This window comes from Mustela nigripes, chromosome 1 (assembly GCF_022355385.1).
Source record: "Mustela nigripes isolate SB6536 chromosome 1, MUSNIG.SB6536, whole genome shotgun sequence".
In the NCBI taxonomy this organism is placed as follows: Eukaryota; Metazoa; Chordata; class Mammalia; order Carnivora; family Mustelidae; genus Mustela; species Mustela nigripes.
Window position 1 is genome coordinate 53,813,877 of NC_081557.1, and position 18,347 is coordinate 53,832,223.

Consider the following 18,347-nt stretch of genomic DNA (forward strand, 5'->3'; position numbering starts at 1 on the left):
ACTAAATACTTGTCCATTGTGTGTCTACAAATGTGTTGGGTTCGATTCATCCATCTGTTCAATCCCCTATCACCAAATAGATATTAGGTGCCTGTTATCTTCCAGGCATTATGCTAGGATACCATGATGTGTGAAAAGGAGGTCCTCAAGTCCAGTGGCAAAGAAGAGAGTCATTAATTAAAAAGCCATAAAAATAAATGTAAAATTACAACTGTGTTAAGGATTATGATGAATGATGACTTAGTAGGTCTCGGTCTGAAATTTAACATGGTAGCATTTTAGTGTCTAACAGGGGTCTCTGACTCAGCCTAGAGGGTCACAGAAGGTTTCTCCGGGGAAGTGATGACTGAGTAGAGATTTGGAGAAACAGTAAAATTACTTAGGTGAAGAAAATTGTTCTAAACTGAAGGAGCACAATATCCAACGATACTGTGGTGAGAGAAAGCAATGCATGTCTGAAGACCTGGAAGGGTGATATGAATGGAGCAGAGACAGCAAAGGGGAGCAGCACGGTACATGAAGCAAGAGAGACAAGCAGCCAGATGACACTGGGGCCTAGAAGCCAGAGACGGATTCTGACTTGGATACTAAAAGCAATGGGAGGCCACTGAATGGGGAAATAACATGGCCATTTGAAAAGGGAAATAACATGACCAGATCTACATTTTCTAAAAGCTTACACTGAAGTGGGGAGAACTGATTCAAAGGAGGCAAGAGCAGATGCAGGAGGACCAGTCAGGAGGCCACGGAAATAATCCAGCCAAGAGATGATGGTATCTTAATCCAAGAAGGTAAAAGTGGAAACGAAGAGAAGTAGATGGATTTGAGATTTATTTCAAAGCATAAAAACAACAACATAATAACAGCTTGGATATAGGGAGTGAGGAAGATGACTCTAGTATATGGCTTGTACAATTAGATGGGCGGGAACACTAAAAGAACATCAAATTTGGTGGGGGAAGGGGAGAAGAATAGAAATCATCGGTGGGTTCGGTTTTAGATTATGCTGAGATGCCACTGAGATATAGAAACAGTAATAAGAGCTCTGAGCAGAAGTAAGGAATAGAGATGTGACTGTCTGAGTTGTCTGAAAATAAATAGTAAGCTCTGAATACACATATAAAATCTCCCGAGAGAGAAAAGACCTATGACAGAGCCTTGAGGAATCCTATCAACTACTGTAGTAGTAGAAGAGGATGGGCCTACCTAGGAGATTGAGAAAGAGCCACCCCTGAGAATGGAGGAGAACACAATGTTACAGGAGCTGGGGGAAGAGACAGTTTTCAGAATAAGAAAGCCATAGGGCTGAGTAATGCTGAGAGGGGAAGTAAACATAAAGTCTGTTGGATTTAATAATGTGAAAAATTATTACTGACCCTAGAAAGAGGGGCTTCAGTGGTACAACAACAGAGGTGGAAGTCACAGTAGAGGGAATGAGGAATGAGCAACAGAAGACATGGTGGCTATAAAACACTCATTCCCATACTGAATAAGCTAAGGGTTTCATCTGAGAAAGCAAAACCTACAGAGTACAAAAAATAGAAACAATGCTACCAGTATTACTGATTTTTTAAATGGTACAGAAACCCAAAAAAGGAAAACTCAGGGTGAGCTGGTAACTAAGAAAAGTCTACAGCAAGGCAAAGTTTTCAATTAAAATATTTTCAATGAATTAATTTTTGAACTACTGTAGTTGACACAATGTTTTATTAATTTCAGGTGTACAATACAGTGACTCAACAGTTCTTTCTTTCTTTCTTTCTCTTTTTTTTTTTTTTTTTTAAGATTTTTATTTATTTATTTGACAGACAGAGATCACAAGTAGGCGGAGAGGCAGGCAGAGAGAGTGGGGGAAGAAGGTTCCCTGCTATGCAGAGAGATGTGGGGCTCGATCCCAGGACCCTGGGATCATGACCTGAGCCGAAGACAGAGGCTTAACCAACTAAGCCACACAGGCACCTCTTTTTCTTTCTTTCTTTCTTTTTTTTTTTTTAAGACTTTATTTGTCAGAGTGAGTGAGAGGGCACAAGTAGGCAGAGGGGCAGGCAGAGGGAAGGGAGAAGCAGATACCTCGCTGAGCAGGGAGCCTAATTTGGGGCTGGATCCCAGGATCCTAAGATCATGACCTGAGCTGAAGGCCATGCGTAACCAGCTGAGCCACCCAGGTGCCCCATGACCCAACAATTCTATACATCACTCAAGGCTCACCACAATAAATATAGTTACCATCTGTCACCATACAACATTATGAGAATAGAAAGGAGAGCTTTAAGCAGAGTATTTACGAAGTGCAAAACTGAATGACTGAAAAGTGCTGAATGTTGGGAAATTACATGCAAAGACTACAGGAGTGTGTGTGTGTGTGTGTGTGTGTGTGTGTGTGTGTGTGTGTTGGGGGTGGGGAGGTACAAATAGGATGGGGTAGAGTGATAAAAAAGCGAAGAGATACAGATGCAGTCCTGTTTGGTGATATAGACTCAATACTGAATTATTTAGGATTGGAGAATCTATGCCCTAGTCTCCTTTTTTTCCTGCCAACCTATGGGCCAATTCCTTTCTCATAATCAATTATACCAGAGGGTTGGTAGGGAAAATAGAAAATAAGACTCATAAATCAACTGTGTCGCTCAATGGTTTTGGATAATACTGTGTGAAAGTGAAATCAGTGTAACTTTATATTTATGGCTTGGAAGCGGAAGACCACTGTCTTCAAAACCAGAGAGAGTCAGGTCTCATCACAATCTCGGTCATTCACTACCTACGAAGCTTGGCAAGTGCGATCTATGTCCCTGAACCCTAGCTTCTTATCTGTAAAATGGGAGAAATAGTAAGTTTCTTGGAAAGGTTGTTCTGGGACTTAGAGATGAGATGGTAGTGTTTGCCTGATAGGAATCTACTGATTGATAGATAATACTGATTATTTACCCCTGGGCCCTGATCTACATTTTTCTACTGGTATTTACCTAGAGACCAGTGAAAAGCATCAGAGAGCAAAGTTTAGTTTTTTGGGTCTTTTGTGAGATAAACGTAACATCTCACAGACTTTTACAATTAATGATATTAAGTATATAACTATTCAATAAGTATTTAAAGAGTCAAATATATTCTTATTTTATATTACTGCTAATTTTGTTAGAGAGGGAAGAAGAGACAAAAGAAGAAAAAAAGGAAAAAGCCAACTAGAAGAGTAAGAAAGCAATCAAAACTAAGGGTAAAAAAAAGGAAAGAGTGTGAGACAGGCAAGAGAGCAGAAAGAGAGAGACGGAGACAAGACAGGCAGAAGAGAAGTGACAGGAGAATCTGCCTAGACCTCTCAGATCCCTCCATCCACTCCCCTCCCAATTTCTGTGTGACAACCAAACCAAAAACTCTGAGCCTCCTGCTCTGAGGGCTAGCTCTTCCTCTGCCTGCTCACGCCACTGCTCCCCCTTTTTGCCCCCCATCCCCCCATCCCTCTGTCTCTTTACCAGCATTTCAGCTGACAGCAGACCTGGCACTGCTAAACAGTTTTCTGGGCTACCTCCTCCCAATTATTTAAAAATTAAAAAAAAAAAAATTTGTTGACACTCCTAATTAGAGTGTCAAAGGCAGTGACAAATATCATACATAATTGAAAGATCAATAAATATAACACAGAATGGTTCCCTAAAAGAAAACAAAAACAAAACAAAAAACCAAAGAAAACAAAACACATTTACATGTGCATCTGCTAAACGAAGAAGGACACCATGTGACAGAAATAACAAGTATGCTTCAAGAACATTGGGATCTTCTTTGGGAACACTTTTTCAGAGGTACCTTGGAGAAATTTAAAGAGATGTTAAGTGTGACAGATATAATTCTTAAAAATATGCCAAAGGATAAATGAAATTAAATCAAGGGAAAAACCCAGACTCTGAGACGACCAACCCTGATTTATTTAGTGCTTTTTCTTACTGTGTGCTGAGGCCCATCTTCATTATCCCTCATGTAGAAAGGCTTGAGTGCTAACGGATAATTAATGACAAAGACTGGTATGTTGTCACAGTGCTTCACCAGGTACTTCTCATGTTCGGTGTGTAGATCGACACCCCACTGTAATGAGAAAGAAGAAATTATCAAAGGAGAAGACAGAGCTGAGATATACAATGTGGTACCCTAAAATAACCTGTATCAGTTCCAAGGGCCTCCTCTGAGGATCAGTGATGTGTGGAGCCGTCTGCTGAGGCTACACAGAAAACTCAGCCAGAGAGGTGTGTTTCAAGAACAGCCAAAGGCCTTGGAAAGATGAAAGCCGAACCGAGTAGATAAATGCTGTGCTTTCTCTCCCCATCTTGAGGAGCAGCATTTAGCAGATGAACAGCATCTGCAGAAAAACAAAGTACCCTTCCCACAGTGTGTAAAAACTGACTTCAAAGTCATAGTTTTTATTAATATTGCCTAAAGCTTCTTCAATGGTTACTGTTCCAAGGTTGCAGGAAATTAAATGATGAAAGATAATATTCTTAATATTGAGTCTATCTCTGGATAGATGGCTTCTCTCAGTGAATTTTTTTTTTAATAAAAGAGTTAATTCATATATCAGATGCTCTGATGAATATTTAATAGCACCGTTCATCTACTTATTCAACAAATACTAATGTGCCTATTAAATGCCGGTACCATGCTAGGTACTGAGCACAGTAGTAAGAAAATCAGAATTCCTGACTTCATGAAGCTTCCAGGGTAGGAGATAAAAAACAAATTAAAAAATTACATAAACAAAATAACTAATTATAACAAGCACAACTATTACACCTCATAAGAGGATCTGACTCAAGTGGGGATAGGACTGGTGTAGGGAACAGTTTGAACAAAGTTATTACAGTACATTCCTAACATTATATAATTCCTACTTGTCTGCCAATATGTTAATTATAGGAAAGAAGCCCTGGCATAGGAATGAGGAGACTTGCCTCTAATATTATGCGCACGTCCACTGATAAATCATGTGGCCTCTTTGGACATATTACCATTCTTTTCAAGGATTTTCATCAAAAACTCAGGAAACTTATCTACAATTCTTTAACCATTACTATTAAAATCAATATTCTACTTCAAAATTATTATTTATTCTAAATATTTTAACAACGTTAAGAAAACAAAAAAAAAAAAGCCAATTTAAAGATTGGCAAATACTAAACAGTGTTAATAAGAAAAATAAGATTATTTATTTATTTATTTATTTTTAAACATTTTATTTTTTAATTCCAGAGTGAAAGAGAGAGAGAGAGTGAGCGAGTGAGTGTTGAGGGGAGGAGCAGAGGGAGAGGGACAAGCAGACTCTGTGCTGAGCACAGAGCCTGAGGCTGGGCTCAATCTCAGGATGCTGAGATCATGACTTGAGCCAAAACCAAGAGTCACACACTTAACTGACTGAGCCACCTAGGTGCGCTAGAGAAATAAGATTATTTTAAAAGATTTATTTATTTATTTATTTATTTGACAGAGATCACAAGTAGGCAGAGAGGCAGGCAGAGAGAGAGAGAGGAGGAAGCAGGCTCCCTGCTAAGCAGAGAGCCCGATGTGGGGCTCGATCCCAGTACCCTGGGATCATGACCTGAGCTGAAGGCAGAGGCTTTAACCCACTGAGCCACCCAGGTGCTCCTTTTTTTTTTTTTAAAGTAAGCTCTACATCCAACTTGGGGCTTGAACTCACAACCCTGAGGCCAAGAGTTGCATGGTCTACTAAATGAGTCAGCTAGGTGCCCCAGGATTCTTAATGAAATGTGATAAGGACAAGAGGGGGTAAAATACAAATATGAATATGAATATGAATATGAATATAAATATTACCTTTGGGGTGAAGGTGAAGTTCTGAGATGCCTGCTTTAAGATCTCTATTGCTTCAGTGTAAGAAATGCTGGAAAAGAACAGGGTAAAAGCAGAGAAAGGTTAATACATGGTATACTGCTAACATTCCATCAGAAAAATTGTAAAAGGCCTATTCCCATACAGTCTTTGAGGTCACAAATCAGTACTACATGATTATTGAGTAATCAGGAATGATTATAAATAAATCATCACTGAGTAATCAGGAATTTAGGCTGATCTAATCATCCGAGAGTCTGAGCAATATGAAGAGTAGTGGCCTTTCAGTAATCCCGTTCCTAATCTACCTGCAGTATATACAGAAGAACCAGTCACTTAGGCAAGTAAAGATTTTCTCTGAATTCATGTTATGTCAATGCCCTAATAAAAGGGGTGAAATATTGAGGCTGAAAGAGCAAAAGTCTTTCCATAAAGTCATCATTCATTCACTCAATACACATTTATTGTGTACCTATTATGTGCTAGGTATTATTCTTGGCACTGGAGAGATCGTAAAAAAAACAAAGCCTTTATGGAGGTGATACTTGTGTGCTGAGTAATGGGAGTTGGTGGGGGGCAGAGATAAACAAGTAAATAGAAAGCATATAATGCTGGAAACCATTGGTGCTATAAGAAAAATAAAGCAAGCTAAGAAGACAGAGGGTGTTTAGGTGTGTTATTTTAGATAAGATGGTCAAGAAAGGACTCACTGAGTTGGGGACATCTGAAGTAAGAAAAATATCTGAGGGTAAGTATTCTAGGCAAAAGGAACAGTAAGTTCAAAGGCCTGAAGTGAAAGAACAGTTTGGTTCATTCCAGGAACAAAACAGTCAATGTGCCTGTGGCATACTGAACAGGGGAAGAATGCCAGGAAAAGGTCAGATCTTATGGATTCTTTCGGGCCATGGCTGGGGCTTTGTAATATATGATAAGACTGTTTAGGAAAAATACCATGGATATTTAGGAAAAATATCATGGATTATCTCAGTAAGAAACTATCATGTCTAAAGCAAGCTAAGCCAAGCATTTGTTTTAATTAAACTGAATAGGTAATTACATGAACACAGTTAAGAAAGAAACAAACAACGTCTAAGAGTGTACATCTTCCATCCACCCTGTCCCATAGCCATGTAGCTCCTCTCCTCACATAAAATTACTGTCACTGGATTTTTGTGTATCCTTCCAGAAGGTTTTTTACATCTATAAGCAAACAGTAATATACAATCTCCTTTGTTAAATAGATGACAGCCATAGTATATAGGCCATATACACTCTTTTCCATCTTTCTTGACTCAATAATATACCTTGTAGATCTTTCCATATCAGTATATAAAGAAAGAGCTTCTTCATTTTTTTGAACTATTACATAAAAGTCCATTTTGTGGGTGGATACTCATTAATTTACCCACTCATCCACTGATGGATATTTAAGCTGTTTCTAATATTTTGCTATTATAAACCATGACTACATACCTCTGTCGCAAATGATTCTTAAATATTGATTTTGCATATGGAAAAAATGGAATTGCTGGATCATTGTATTTATATTTACAGTTTTTAGGTATTTTGATATTGCCAAAGATACTGCTTCCCTTTTATAGTGTTATACCAATTTATGCCCACCTGTAGTATACAAAAATGTCAGTTTCCCTATGCCCTTTGCAATAGTACTTTGAACACTTTTTTTAAAGATTTTATTTATTTATTACAGCAAGAGAGAGAATGAGTGGGGGTGGTAGAGGGAGAAGCAGACTCCCTGATGAGCTGAGAGCCCAACACAGGGCTTGATCCCAGAACCCTGGGAAGGGAGATGCTTAACCGAATGAGTCACCCAGGTGTCCCGAAACAGTACCCTGCATGATTAAAAACAAAAATCCACAGTAGAACATCCAAAAAACTCTGCCCTCAAAAACCCCCCAAAAACAAAACAAACAAAACCCCCAAACCTACAAACTTTCTGAAGTACTTTAAACTCAAAAAGTAAGTTGCCCAACATAAACTTACTCTTCGAAGGAAAAACTAAATTCATACCTATAATAACCAATTGGAAGGAGTTGTGTATATAGCACAAATGAAGCCTTCAAAGCTATGTTTTGAGCGATATTTTTCCAAGATGAAAATCTTACTCAAATCTAAATCTAGTATTAAGTAAAAATTTCTAAGGCAAGAATGATAGTGGTGTTGGTGGTACTAGTCATTTTTAAAACGTTTTACAGAAGGGAAAAGGGAGGTTAGAGGGGACAGTAACGTGGCCAAAATTATTTGTACGTAAGTGGTAAACCTGATGTGCTGACTTCAAAGTTGACGCTTTTAACTACTGAGATAATGCCTAAAACACTTGGAGTTTAATATGTCAAAACAAAGACAATGGGCTTGGAGTTTTCCCTCTGTCTCTACCCCTAAATGGCTAGTATGTAAATCACTTCACCTTAATGAAAGCGTTTTATACCTTTCTGGAATGTTCTATACAACCATTAAAAAAATTAAGTATGTATACTCGTAAAATAAGGAGATCGGACTATACTGTCTACAGTTCTTTACTTAGACATTCTATCATTCTATTCCATCACTTACTGGATATGATCTACTCCTTATACTGAGAAATATAAGAGGAGTCAAATAGAGAAGGCACAGAAATTTTGTGCCATTGATATATTACTGCTACATTATTTTAAAAAATGACTTTCTGTGTATTTCTTGTTATTCTGGATCTTCTGCCCTACTCTTCCCATACCTTAAGCGGAGGCAGAGCTTCTCAGATCAAATTATAGCTCTGACACTGGATATCCTTAATGGCTTTTATCAACGCTCTTTCCTAATTTTTTGATATGTACAGAGAATAATATCTCTTCTCAGAAGCTATTTCTAAAGTACTTTGAGGACAGGAGGAGGAGATATAGGGATACTACTACATGATACAGGATCAAACTACCCTCATGTTTAAATTTTTGTTAGGGTTTAAGAAAACCATTCTCAATCTGTTGGGTTATAATTGCTAGGCTAAAATTATTACCATTCTTTGACTCAAATTCACAGATAAATGAAGAGCAAAAAATGGTAAGTACTCTATATTTTAAAAACCTTAATGCTATAAAGGAGACAAAAAATAATTGAATTCTATTTCTGCTTGGTAAGGGCTAAATTCAATTATTGTACAAATCCTTGAAATTATTTACTTTCATATAAAACAATTATAAGTAGTCAGGAATACAATGAAATCTATTTATGCAAAGGAATGTAAGTCACACGGTATCTTCTGAATGTGTGTGCGCATGTGCGTGCACAGGTATGCATGTGTGTACTTTTGGGGAATATCTCGATTCTAATTCATCAACCTTAGGTCTACTTTCACGTCCTCTAAAATCTCTGGCTTCAAAGACTGGCAACTCCCCCTCCCCTGCCAGGGGCCCCCCACCATCTACCAAACCCTCTACCTTGAGAAACCTCAGTGTCATGCCATTTATGTGTTCCCCTCTGGTGCTTAGTTCCCTCTTCATTTGTAGGTCCTGGAACTTCTCTTACTTTCTAGTGAACTCAACAAAGTATTTAAAAGGATTTTTATAATTTTAAAGAAAGGTTTTATTTATTTATTTGAGAGAGACAGCGAGAGAGGGAACACAAGCAGAGGGAGTAGGAGAGGGCAAAGCAGGCCTCCGGCTGAGCAGGGAGCCTGATGTGGGGCTCCATCCCAGGGCCCTGAGATCAAGACCTGAGCCACCCAGGTGCCCTGGATTTTTATAAATTTTAACAAGCGTTTTTAGATGTTTTATAGCAGGAGTGTTAAGTTACGTAGTCTGGCAAATTGCTTAAGCAGTATGGCCAACTGATCCTTTCAAATGATATGACAGACAAGTTATAACTTTATAGATGAGGAAACTCAAGTTCAGAAAGGTTAAAGATTCACTATTCATCAAGTTCACAGTTGTGATTAAATAATCTTTCTATTCATCTTTTCTCTAGATTTTAAATTCCGTAAAAGGACCAATTCATGCTTATATTATGGATCATCAATGAATAGCACAATGCCTAACTCATAGTAGAGAGTCAATAAATATTTGTTGGAAAGTCTAACATATTCATTAAGAGTGGATAAGAAGTATAGCCAGAATTAGAATCCAGGTCCTCTGAGTCATAGCTCACTACACTTAGTGACCAAAGTAAACAGTGATAGGGGTTAACAGGAAACCTCAGAGAGAGGACCTAGCCTAAAGGAGAACACTCTCACTCCCATGGCTATTCAAATGTCATTTACTCATTCATTCAGTTATTCAATAAATATTTACTGAGCTCCTGTTAGAGGCACTAAGCACTGGGGATGTAACAGTAAACAAAATAAACAAGTTTCTGACCACATGGGGTGACAATACTAAACAAATCATCACAGATATACATTTAAACCACAGCTATGGTTTACGATGTAGAACGGATGATGTTGCTGGCAATGACTGGTGTGGCACAGCCCATGAGGTCACTTTCCAACCTCAGTATTTTACAGACCTGGACTCCAAAGCACAAGTGATATGTGAGGGTCATAAGGACAGTGAAGAGCTACATCTACTCTAGCATTAATTCCAGTGCCCTTTTGAAGTATAGTGAGTGGACAAAAGTATGAGCTTTGAAATCAGGTTAACTGAGTTTGAATTCCCATTTCATCTTTTACTTGCTTAATCTCTTTGAATTGATTCTTCATCCACAGAAGAGCAATAATAACTACTCACAGAGTTATGAAAATACAAGGAACTTTTTTTTACATTTATGTACGTAAAGTTTATCACTTCTGGCACACAGCAAATATTCAATAAATGGTGGATATTTTTTTCCAATCTTAGATCTTATTCACTAGATAGGATGTAGATAACTTCACTTAAGACATTCTCTCTGGTTTTCTGTCACCAGCACAGATTCCTTAGGATGCCCAAATTAATTCTTTCCTTCCCTGCTTACTTAGTACTTTTATCAATATGCAATGTCCAGAGCTCTTCTGTAAACTCCAGATCTGTACACTGAAACTGCCTACCCAACATCTACAACTGGATGTCTGAAAACCATCTCGATCTTAACATGACACATGATGATAATGATCCTGATACCACCCCCATTTCCCCTAAACCCCTTGCTACTCTAATGGCTTTCCCAATTTCAGTTAATGGCAACTCCATTTTTACAGCTGTTTAAGACAAAAGACTTGAAGTCACACTTGACTTCTCCCTCTTTCCCATTCTCCACAAATACTGTTTGTTCTATCTTGAAAATATATCTAGAATAGAACAACTTCTCTGTATCTCTACTGATACCATCCTGGCCTATGATGGTTAATTTTATATGTCAGCTTGGCGGGGCTATGGTACCCAGATACTTGGTCAAACATTCAGGATGTTTCTGTGAAGGTATTTCTGGATGAGATTAACATTTAAATCAGTGAACTCTGTGTAAAGCATGTTACCTTCCATAATGTGAGTGGGCCATGTCCAATTAGTTGGAGGCCTTACGAGGACAAAGACTGGCCAAGAAAGAGGGAATTCTGCTAGCAGAATGCCTTCAGACTCCAGCTGCTAACACTTTCCTGAGTCTCTAGCCAGATGAACTACTCCACCAAATTTTGAACTCAACAAGCTTCTACATTGTGTGAGATGGTTCCTTAAAAATAAATCTTTCTCTTTATATACATCATGTTAGTTTTGTTTCTCTGTATGAATCTAATACATGGTCCAAACCATCATTCATTCTCACCCAGATGACTGTAATAATCTCCTGTTGGTTTTCTGCTCTCACTTGAAAGCCTGTTCTCAACTAGCAGCCAGAGTGATCCTGTTAAATCCAATTCAGATCTTATCAGTCCTCTGTATAGAACCCTTCCTGGCTTTCCCACATCACTCAAGAAAAAACCAACCCTTCACAATGACCTACGAGGCCCTACATGTTTTCCCACCTCTCACCTCCTTTCTTTATCTTCTATTATCCTTTTCCCTTACCTACCCCACTACTTGAATATACCAGGCATGCTCCAACCTAGAAGCCTTTGTATTTACCATTCCTTCTGCCTAAAATATTCTTTTCCCACACATCCATACAGCTAGTTCTCTCACTTTCTTCAAATTTTTACTCAAAAAGCATCCCAGTGAGATGGTCTCTGTTACATTATCTAAAATCTCTACCTCCTTACTCTTTTGTTTTCTCTTCTTTCCCTTCTCTGAGTTTCTTCCCCCTTACTATAGCTCATTCTCACAGACTATAGATTTCACTATTATTTTTATTTCTTGTTTCTTATTACTACCCCCAGAAATGTAAGCTCAATGAAGACAGGGAATTTTTGTCTGCTATTTTCACTGCTTTTAGACAGTTTGTTCAGATTCTAGAACAAGTTTGGCACATTGTGAATATTCAATAGACACTCTTTTCTTTTTCCAAGTTTTTACTTAAACTCTGGTTAGTTAACATACTCAATATACACTACAGTGAAAGAAAAAAAAAAACCCTCAAAAGCCTTCAGTTGTACTTCACTCACTGCCTTTCGATTCTCTATCATGGGTCTCCTATTTCCTCTTTTTCTGATCTCACATCTGTTGCCTTGCTGTTCAGTCAGGCTTGAGGACTCACCATTTTTAACTAGAAGTCTGAAGGTCTCACTGATACCTCAGTGAGGTCTGCCAACTTTTTCTTATTACCCTTCTCAAGGACAGGTCTAATTCTCTGTCCTCTTAGAACAAAAACTTCCTAAACCTAATGATAGTAAGTGGAGAATGACATCAAATTATGCTTAGAAACAATTTTCTATTCTTCTGAGTATCAAACTTACCTCCTATACATGAATACTAAGTCTTACAAAAATTGTTTGTACTATTTATGAAAAGATTGTGTATTGTTCTTTTTCCATATTAATTTCCATATTAAGTGTTTGTTTTATTAAAATGGAACAGACTATGTGATTAGTATGATTAGTGAAATAAATAACCAGTCCAATATCAAGTAGTACTTGTACAGGATTGTAGTGGAGATGAAAGAATAACATATGTTATACTTAAAACACAGATCTTTAGGTTTAAAAAAGTGGCTAAAAAACAGTTTAGAATATATAACCAGATATGAGCAATTGAAGGTAAATAAAAAGAAGACTGAAATAGAGAAAAAATGATGGGCTAACAGTACATTTATGTATTTTAGAAGTTTGTTCTTTAGATAACACAAACAGATATTCCATGCTTATGGACTGGAAAAAAATACTCTTAAAGTGTCCATACTACCCAAAGCAATCTACAAATTTAAAGTGATCCCTATTAAATAACCAACAGCATTTTTCACAGAACTAGAACAAACTATTCCACAAAAGATTCCAAAGAACCAAAGCAATATTGAAATAGAGGAACAAAACTGGAGGTATCTCAATCCTAGATTTCAGGATATATTACAAAGCTGTAGTAATAAAAATGTATAGTACTGGTACAAAAAGAGATACATAGATCAATGGAACAGAACAGAGAGCCCAGAAATAAACATACAATACTATTATCTTTGACCATACTATTAACCTTTGACAAAGCAGGAAAGAATATCTGCTGGGAAAAAGACAGTATCTTCAACAAATGGTACTGGGAAAACTAGACAGTTACATGTAAAACAATGAATCTGGATCACATTCTTATAACACATACAAAAATAAATTCAAAATGGATTAAGAACCTAAATGTGAGACCTAAAACCATGAAAATCCTAGAAGAGAAAACAGGCAATAATTTCTCTCACCTCAGCCAGAGCAATACATGTTTAGATATGTCTTCTGAGGCAAGGGAAACAAAAACAAACTATTGAGATAACACCAAAATAAAAAGCTTCAGCACAGCAAAGGAACCAATCAACAAAATTAAAAGACAACCTACTAAAAACAGGAGAAGATATTTGCAAATAACATATCCAATAAAGGGTTAGTATCTATAATATACAAAGAACTGATACAACTCAATGCCCGAAAAACAATCCAATTAAAAATGGGCAGAAGACACGAACAGACATTTTTCGAAATAAAACATCCAGATATATCCAAAAGACACATGAAAAGATGCTCAACATCACTAATCAGGGAAATGCAAACCAAAACTACAATGAGACACCATCTCACGCCTGTCAGAATGGCTAAAATCAAGTACATAAGAAATGACAAGTGTTGGTGAGGATGTAGAGAAGGAACCCTCATGCACTACTGCCGGGAATGCAAACTGGTGCAGCCACTGTGGAAAATGGTATAGAGATTCCTCAGAAACTTAAAAACAGAACCACCATATGATCTAGTAATTCAACTACTGGGTATTTCCTCCCCCAAAATAAAAAAACACTCATGTGAAAAAATACATGCACCCCTATGTTTATTGCAGCATTGTTTACAATAGTCCAACTATGGAAGCAGTCCAAGTGTCCACTGATAGATGAATGGGTAAAGATGTGGTACATACACACGATGAAATATTACTCAGCCCTAAAAAAGAACAAAATCTTGGCCATTTGCAATAACATGGATGAATCTAGGGGGCATAACCCTAAGTGAAGTAAGTCAGTCAGAGAAAGACAAATACACCATGATTTCACTTATATGCAGAATTTTAAAAATAAAGAAAAAAATAGACAAGCAAAAAAACCCGAACCAAACCAAACCAAAACCAGACTCTTAACTACAGATAACAGACAGATGGCTACCAGAGGGGAGATGGGTGGGGGAATGGGTGAAACAGGTGAAGGGGATTAAGAGTATACTTATTATGATAAGCACTGAATATAGCATATAGCATTGCTGAATCACTACATTGTACACCTAAAACTAATATTACGCCCTATATTAATTATACTGAAGTTTTAAAAAACGATTTTATTTATTTATTTGAGAGAGAGTGTGAGTACATGAGCCAGTGTGAATGGAGAAGGGAGAGGGGGGGAAGGAGAGGGATAAGGAGTCTCTGCACTGAGCCTGTAGTCCAAGGCAGGTCTTGATCTCAAAACCCTGAGATCATGATCTGAGCTGAAACCAAGAGTCAGAAGCTTAACTGAACCACCCATGCGCCCCAAAATAAAAGTCTTTACTTGAGCCAAATTTTTATTACTAAAGTTAATATTAGTTTGAACTGCATAAATTCAGTTACTAATGACTGTGTTCATTTATTGTGCTAGATTTATTCATTTATTTATTCATGAAACATTGATTATCAACTATGAACCAGATATAAGAGCTACAAAAATATTTAAAACATGGGTCTTCCTTGTGATAAGCACATGTATAAACAAAAAACTTTAATAGTGTGATAAATACTATGATAAAATATGAATAAAGCTCAGAGAAAGTATAATATCTACTTACATTAAAAAGTTGTTTTTTAGCATATGTTCTAATCTGTCCTTGGTAAGAAAAGAGAAAAAAATTTGTTAAATGTAATTATATTTATTATATGTAATTAACATATTTAAAGAGTAGATGTATTAGACTTCATCCACAAAACTAATTACCTTTTGGCCAGGAGCTATGAACTTGTGACAGAGTTCAACATCTTCAGGACAGTTTGAGAGAACCATCATTGTTGCAGTCTTGAAGAGTCCCTCCATAACCTAAGAGAAATGACAGATAGTTGCTTGACAAGTGAGCCACTTTGTATGAAAAACCTATTTAGGGGTCTTGTAAGGACTGTTCTCCAGGTTTTAGCAGCTATAAATCCGTTAGGCCTCTTAATCCCTGAATATACTGCAGAATGTGAGTTCAGTTTTCCAGACTGCTTACGGGAGGCAATGCAATTTCTTCCCAGAGTGGGTAAAAAAAGGAAAGAAAAATGTATGAATCTTCCGTTAATCATTCCAATACTAGAAGTGGGTTGTCAAATGAACAGCCAAAACTGACTGACACCTCTCTAAAGCGCAATATACTCACCTGTAGAATCAGGGTAGTAACAGTACCTAGCCTCCAGGACTGTTGCGATAATTAAATGAGATAATCCACGTATAAGACTTTGAATATCTGGCTCAGAGAAGGATGCAACAAACATTAGTTGTTGCGAAGAATGAGACATTTTGAAAAGTGCTTCATTCAGTCACTGGTAAATGAAAGCTGACTTTAAAATTACAGGAGCAGTGATAGATCTACATCTAAATATGTATATTTTTGCTTTGCCAAAACATACAGTGGTAATAACACAAGTCATGATAAACACAAATCAGTAAGTAAGAATACATTCCACCAGGGGTATCCATACACATCCCACAGAAAAAACTTGTTGTTAGAAGAAAAAAGGTGATTGGAATGGAAAATATTTCTAATCAAAACTAAAATGTTTGGTTTGAAGTCAGTGAGAATCTGTTAGGCTCTGCCAATGTTGTGCTCAGAAACAGAGACACACTCGGTAAGTTCAGGCTGCCCCAGAGGCAGGATCTTCCCTCCTTCTCCTGCATCCCTGGTGCACCCTATCAGGGCTGGAGACACAGGGCAGGACACAAGCTTCCACCACACTAACTCTGACCGGATATAGAAACATACTTGATTACCAAGGAACAATCAGATACATTTATATATATATGCATATACATGTGTGTGTTTATAGATGTTCATATATTTATTTTTTATATATTTTTTATTTTTATATTTACATATATATTTTGTGTAAGAGTAAGGAATAACTTTATGAAAGAAGAGCAAAAGGAGGCTAAAGATCTTTTACCCTGAGGGCTATATTACCTTTGATCCAAGAGTAGGGAGATAAAGAAGTTACTAAGCAACTGAATGATTTATGAAGGTTCAAATACCTCAATCACAAAAAGAAGCTGACACATATGGGGAGCAAACAAAAACAGACTGGATACTAATCCTGCACTGTTGAGGGGCACAACACACCTATCTGTAAGATGAAGACTGTGACCACTGGGGGTGTTAAATTGGTGTCTTTCTTATGAGCAGTAAATTTCCATTTGAAAAAGAAAATCACTGGCTTTTCTAACCTTGACTTTCAGACTGTGCTCTATAAATATATTTGAAGAAAACAGAAACTTAACTGAAGGGTTAGCATAACCTTCAGATGTTTTTAAAAATATATTACTCAATGGCACCAAAATAGTAATGTTTGTTTATGCCATAGGAGCAGAAAAAAATCCTTTGTTACAGTATTCTGATTTAAAATTTACATCAAGATAATAATTTCCAGAAAATGTAATTAATAAAAGGAGAAAATTAAGAAAAATAGAAGATTACTTTTGGAGGAGCATACTTTTTTTCTGTCTTTAAGAAAAAGTTTGTATTTCAATTAATTAAAAATTATTGAACAGCGTATGCTGAATACCACTCAGTAGAATAGTAAAAAATAATTATTAGGTATAGAATATATAATTATAATGTTTAATAATACCTAACAAAATTTGTCTTTGGAACTTTTCTCTGGTATTTACGGGGGGAGGGCAGGAGAGACAGGGTCAAAGCAGAAAGAGGGAGGTAAAGGGTGTGATTCTGTGGCTTACAATACTCTCATTGCCTGGTGAGAGAGAAATACCTAATTGGGTAGTGGGCTAGAACCAAAAGCTGCTTAAAGAATCTTATTGATGCCTTGTGAGGCTAAGATCCTGAATCCCTATATTTTAGAAAAGAATTAACTGACAGTGTTACTATTGTCATTTTTGACCAGGTAACTCTTTGTTGAGTGGGAGGGACTGGGCATGTTAGCATGTCCAACAGCATCCCTAGCCTTATCCTCTGGATGTCAGTAGCAACCACTCTCCACTCTCCTCCATCCACTTCCTAGGGACAACCAAAAATGTCCCCTGGGGGACACTGATCTACAACAATCAGTGGGAAACGTTAAAGTGGCATATAAATGGATACTGTGTGTAGTCAAAACACCCCTTCAGGACCAAGAGCTTTATCCACTGGGAATATTACTTGCTGATGGTGCCCAGTTGAGTCCCTCTTTAGGTACAGGCCAGGCCAGGAGTGCTATCTTACCCAAGAGTACGCCTCTTCCCAAGGCTAGACCATGTTAGGTAACTGCTTGACGGGGAATGAACAAAGGTATACCACCCCCTTGCCTTTCTATGGGACAACTATGAAAGACCACTCCAGCTCCAAAGTTTTCCTAAGGCCTCTCTACATGCATTGTAGTTCAACCTTTCCCTCTGCCCAATGCTGCTTCCTTCCTTTCCTTACAGATGTTGTTCTCTAGAGCATTCCCCAATAATCCCCCACCCCCGCAATCTCTGCTTTAGAGTTTACTAGGAAATCCAACCAAGATAGGATAATGAAATAGCAAGCCCATTTTATTTGATGATATATGTGGTATTTATGTTTTAAGTGTAATTAGGTCATTTACTGGATAAGAGTAGAAAGATATAAAATGAATAGAAGTGAGAAGTGACAAAAATTGTTAAACAACCTGTGATTACAAATCCAAACTAAGATACTAATAGTACTAGATAGAGAATTCATAGTAACAGACAGTAATTTCTGGGTACAAAGTGCCACGAACTAGTCTATGTATCTTATATATACAATCTGTGTAATTCTCTGA

At 37.3% G+C, this 18,347-nt stretch overlaps 1 protein-coding gene across 1 annotated transcript in view; it reads right to left on the reverse strand.

Moving 5' to 3' along the window:
• NARS2 (asparaginyl-tRNA synthetase 2, mitochondrial) overlaps nucleotides 1–18,347 on the reverse strand; it is a 126,860-nt gene that overhangs the window by 17,463 nt on the left and 91,050 nt on the right. The window contains exons 8-11 of the mRNA XM_059391433.1: nucleotides 15,316–15,414; nucleotides 15,170–15,207; nucleotides 5,815–5,881; nucleotides 3,937–4,074 (exon numbers count right to left, since the gene is read on the reverse strand). Of these exons, the coding sequence (XP_059247416.1) occupies nucleotides 3,937–4,074; nucleotides 5,815–5,881; nucleotides 15,170–15,207; nucleotides 15,316–15,414 (342 nt within the window). The remainder of the gene's footprint in view (nucleotides 1–3,936; nucleotides 4,075–5,814; nucleotides 5,882–15,169; nucleotides 15,208–15,315; nucleotides 15,415–18,347) is intronic.